The sequence below is a fragment of the Zerene cesonia genome, chromosome 15 (assembly GCF_012273895.1).
Source record: "Zerene cesonia ecotype Mississippi chromosome 15, Zerene_cesonia_1.1, whole genome shotgun sequence".
Lineage (NCBI taxonomy): Eukaryota > Metazoa > Arthropoda > Insecta > Lepidoptera > Pieridae > Zerene > Zerene cesonia.
Window position 1 is genome coordinate 1367226 of NC_052116.1, and position 5096 is coordinate 1372321.

The window sequence follows — 5096 nt, forward strand, 5'->3', positions numbered from 1 at the left end:
GAGAAAAACGGGTGTGAGTTACATACATACATACATACAAACATACAAGTGAAGCTAATAAAAGCGTGTTAAAAATACGGTCTATTAATAATATATAATACCCCCTAATTTATAAGTCGGTTGATAATTTAAATGTACATCACAAAATATCTTGTAATTTTTTTTTATATACTTATAATACAAAGCTGAAGGGTTTGTTTATACGAGCTAATCTCCATAACTATGGGGTCGAATTGCATACTTATTTCTATGTTCCAAAGTCCATTTACTGAGGCCATCTAGGTCTATAAATATAAAACCAAGTAAGATTAGGGTGAAGCAGCAAGGCACAGTAACTTTATTAAATAAATTAAATACAATTAAACGTAAATTTCATTAAAAGCAACTGTTCAAAAATCTTGTTATACTTTTGATCCCATTCAAAACAATTCCCCCTCCTTAAAAGATAAGCGTCACATGAAAACTCTGATTTTTTCTTATTAAAAAAGGATCACGATTAAAATGTTTAATGGCTCTTTACGATAACGAAATCGTTTAAAATTTAAGATTCTTTGAAGAGCATTTCTTTCAAATCCCATAGGGAAATCATAAAGCATTGCGCTTTAATGCGTATATAATTGCCTGTTTAAAGTGAATTTACTTGGAATTTATATATTACGAACTTCCTGTTTCCATAGGAAACGCGATTGGAAAAGATGATAGCATGCGTAAAAGTAGGGCAAACGAAAACCGACTTTATTATCAGTTGAATAATAAATATAGTTAAATACTACCTCACGTTTGTATAATTCATACTTAAAATTAATTCTCATCTTAAAGAAACCATGTACAACAACCGGTAGTGCCTCTTCAAATGCTTTTAAGGGTTAAGGGATAAGGAAAGGATTGATGACAAAATTGGAAATAAAGAATGGACTGGGAAGAGTCAGGAAGAGGAATTTCTTACTGTGCATATTATTTGTCATTATTTTTAAAGTGAGGAAATCTTGCATAGATACTAACAGCCCTCAAGGAAGTGGCCGTGAGTTATGTCGGATTCCTACCGACTAAAACCCCACTGTGTTCCGTCGAACCGCACTAACGAAAAGGCCAGGTACTTGTTGGAATTCGTCCGCGACTCCGTTTTTCAAGACCTATTATAATTTTACCAACAAGTTGTTGCCAAATTGTAACTTGATTGAGCAATGTTATTGATACCATCGATTATAAATACACTCCAATATAACTAAAATTATTATATTTAAATAAGTACCAGTTACTCTACAATTTCATAAGATATAAAATTTTCTAAGTAACAAACTCATGGACATAAAATAGTCACATTCCGAAGCACTATCTAGATGCGATAATTTACATAGTTTTCATTATTGTCCTCTAAGTATTCAGGCCAATGACGAACTATGCTATTGAATGCTTCGAACACGGTTATTTAACAAAAGCTTAGTAAGAAGCTTTAGCATACAAGCACATAAAAATGAATCACGAACGGTGTCATCCTTCAAGCAAAAGTTAACTTAATAATTATTGAGAGCTTTAAGTTAATTTAATAATTAAAGCCTTTTTAACTTTAATAACTAAACTAACTTAACTAAAACTAACTTTTTAAATAATGTAATAAATCGCGTTTAAAATTCGTTAAAAGGTGTTTTACTTCTAAATGTATAATACTCGCGTACAATCACAAGAAACTACTAAGAGCAGTGATTACTTAGTAGTTAGAATCTCGGACTTTGAAAGTCAGGACTTGATACCATATAATCGTGATAAAATAGACAGATTTTCAAATTTATCTGCACATTATCCACGTCAGCACTGCTCGAAATGGTGAAATAAAACATCGTGAGAAAAAGGCATATCGAAGAATGAAAAGTTCGATGACATCTGTCCCCCCCCCACCCCCACCTGGCTAGCGTGGTGGACTCTGAACCCTTATGTGAGGCCTGTGTCCCAGCAGTGGGAACAAATATGGGCTGATGATGGTGCAACACAATTGTTTTCCTCAAAATTATTAAGTTTGATAAATAATGTATCTACTAGAAAACTAGCTAAGAATATTTTTTACACGCTTTTTATTAGCTTCACCTGTATGTTTGTTTGTATGTTTGTTTGTATGTTTGTTTGTAACCGACTTCTTTGGGCGCGATTTTGACCCACTTTAAACGGCCAGATTTCGTTCAAACTTTGTAGATTTATTGAGGACCGATGACAATACACTAATTTGATAAAATTATTCCATTTTTCAATTTGCAAAATATGATTTTAGTTAAAGCGTGTTTTATAGTTTTTTTAAACTATTATTTATTTAACTGCTACATATTATGTAAACCGCAGTCGAAGGTCGGTAAATACAAAAAGCTTTAATGTATTTTTAAATATCTCAAAAGAGATTTCGTTAAACATATTACAAAGGCTACAAGCTATGTTTAATATAAAAAAACCATGTAAAATAATATATTTTAATTTAAAAGTGTGAGAACGGAGCAGATGCGGAATTTCGCTGTTTTACATTTGCATAGAGTAGAGTCACCACAGACTACTATAATTGCATAGAGTAGTGCTGCCACAGACGTCCAGTATTTTTAAATGAACCAACAATTTAATGGTAAAATATAAGTGTTATAATTTAAAAAAAAAGGTGTGTGTGCGATTCACACACGATAGAAGTGAAACTTCAGTAAATCGACAAAAGAATGAGATGAATATTATATATAAAATAGTATGTATATTTCTGTCTCATTCTTTGCCGGCTTCATTCTACACATTTTTGTATTTGTGTCTCTTACCTGTCGTTTTTCCGTTGCATCAGGTTTGAAATCACAAAGATTCTAAAGAAGTTTCACTTCAAAAGTTCTCGCTGTCGTTTAATTCTAATAATGTCCGACATTAAACTGATTGTTAAGTTCAAACACAGCTTTCATTTCTAATGATTACAACGACACCTCATATATCAAAATCCGTCCAGCGGTTTAGGCTTTAGAGCTTACCAAGGAAATGAAAATACATAATCACATACAGACATACTTCTTCTGTGGATGATGGATGTCCCCTCAAACATTTTCGAGTGAATTCCTGTGAAATGTTGTGAAAAACCTTGTGAAATATTGTGAATTATAGTGAAATGTAATCATATCAACTCACCTGGCTCCATCTATAGGCGCTGAGGAACCCAATAGTTATCGTGTTCCTCTCAATATAATTGCTTTTTAAACTTGCGCATATTTTTGCGCCACCACAGTCACCCTTCACCACATCGTACAAGTTAACTCCGTTCAAATCCGATTCAATTGACGCTTGATCTTCAATCAAATGATTTGTTGCCACAGAGTAAATATTATTCAAATAAATCGAATTCAGATACTTCGTTTCGTATTTCGCTTCGAACGTCGCGTTGACCTCACAGCTCCTGACATTATCTGTTACGTTTCTAGGATCGAGCTCTGGCGGTTTTTCGGTCTCGATTGTGTCGTTGGCGGCGCCTGCCTCCAATATATCGTGAGTCTCTTTATTTATGAATTTTGTTGATACAGACGCTGCGATGAGCGCTAATATGAGTATCTTGATCGCCATTTCTTTGTTTACATTTTCAACCTGGAATGAAAAAAGTTTGTTAATTGTTATTGCGATTTCTTTGTTCCTGTCATTGAATTCAGGGGTTATAAAAATACATGAATAATTGTTATGAAACCAAAAAAACCGAATACAATCCCCGGTTTTCATTATTTTAAAATAAGATAGTCATTTTGATAATATACATATCATTTAAGGATTCTGGTGATGACAACTGCAGTTCATTCATCAAAATACATCCAAGGGTTTGGGCTGTTCACCGTGCTAAATGTAGACATGCATATATAAATACATAGACACTTCTTCATTTATATATATAAACGTATAAACGTATTTTCATATATATAAACGTATAAACTCGGAAACTTCATTACTTTATTTTATAAAAGACTAGCTGCGCCCCGCGGTTTCACCTATGTTAGTCCGTATGCCGTAGAAATATCGGGATAAAAAGTTGCCTATATGTTATTCCAGTTGTCCAGCTATCTACGTACCAAATTCCATTGCAATCGGTTCAGTAGTTTTTGCGCGAAAGAGTTACAAACACACACTCATCCTTACAAACTTTCGCATTTATAATATTAGTAGGATAGGATTTTAAGGGTAATTAATAACCTTAAAATGTCTCACCATTCTATTAATATTTTGCTTATATTCCTTTATAATATAAGTTGTATCTCTAGTATTTATTTTATAATTTTACAATTTCTTAAGAAACTGCCGAAACGTGGGGTTGTTTTTAAAATATTTTCTCTCCCTCTGGTTGTTATGAAAGCCCCTAATTGGCGATTATCTTTCGATTGTAACATTTGCTTTGATTTAATTCAATTATAAAGTTATTATAAATCCTAATTAAAATGGCATTATGCTTTGAAGACTGTTTTGGATATCACACCAATATTATAAACAAGCTTTTTGCCCGCGGCTTCGCCCGCATAGAATTCGTTTATATCGCGCGACATGGTAAGGAGTATTTTCTTCGCATGAAAACGTATGGTTTGTTATTTCCCACGTTTAAATCCATCTTCATACCAACTTTCATCAAAATCGGTTTGACAATAACGAACTTTCATACAAACTTTCATGCCCTCTTTCAACCCTTTCTACCCTTTTTTCGCGATAAAGTACCCTATGTCCTTTCCCAAGTTCAGTTCTATCTTCAAACCAAATTTTATCAAAATCGGGTCAGTGGTTTAGGCATGAAAGCGTAATAGACAGACAGACAGAGTTACTTTCGCATTTATAATATAAGTAGGAATAGGGATGTGAAAGTTTGTTTGTTTGGATGTTTGTCCGTCAATCCCGCTGAAACTAGTGAATAGATTTTGATGAAATTTCATATGCAGACAGAGTGTGAGCCGACTTGGGCGATAGGATTTATCCCGATTAAATACTCCCTTAGGATAAACAGGAATCTTGATATCCAAGTGGAGCCGGGACGAGCGCCTAGTTATGAATAAAAATAAATTACAATACAAAATGCGTATTGGGTAAGTAACAGTATTAATTTTAACTGGACTCCCTGAAAG

General features: G+C 33.5%; 1 protein-coding gene across 1 annotated transcript in view; it reads right to left on the reverse strand.

Moving 5' to 3' along the window:
* The window catches only part of LOC119832421 (guanylate cyclase 32E), an 81790-nt gene extending 77590 nt beyond the window's left edge, over positions 1-4200 (reverse strand). Inside the window, exons 1-2 of the mRNA XM_038356093.1 lie at positions 4183-4200; positions 3139-3588 (exon numbers count right to left, since the gene is read on the reverse strand). Coding sequence (XP_038212021.1) covers positions 3139-3588; positions 4183-4200 — 468 coding nt within the window. The remainder of the gene's footprint in view (positions 1-3138; positions 3589-4182) is intronic.
* Positions 4201-5096: the final 896 nt, after the last annotated feature.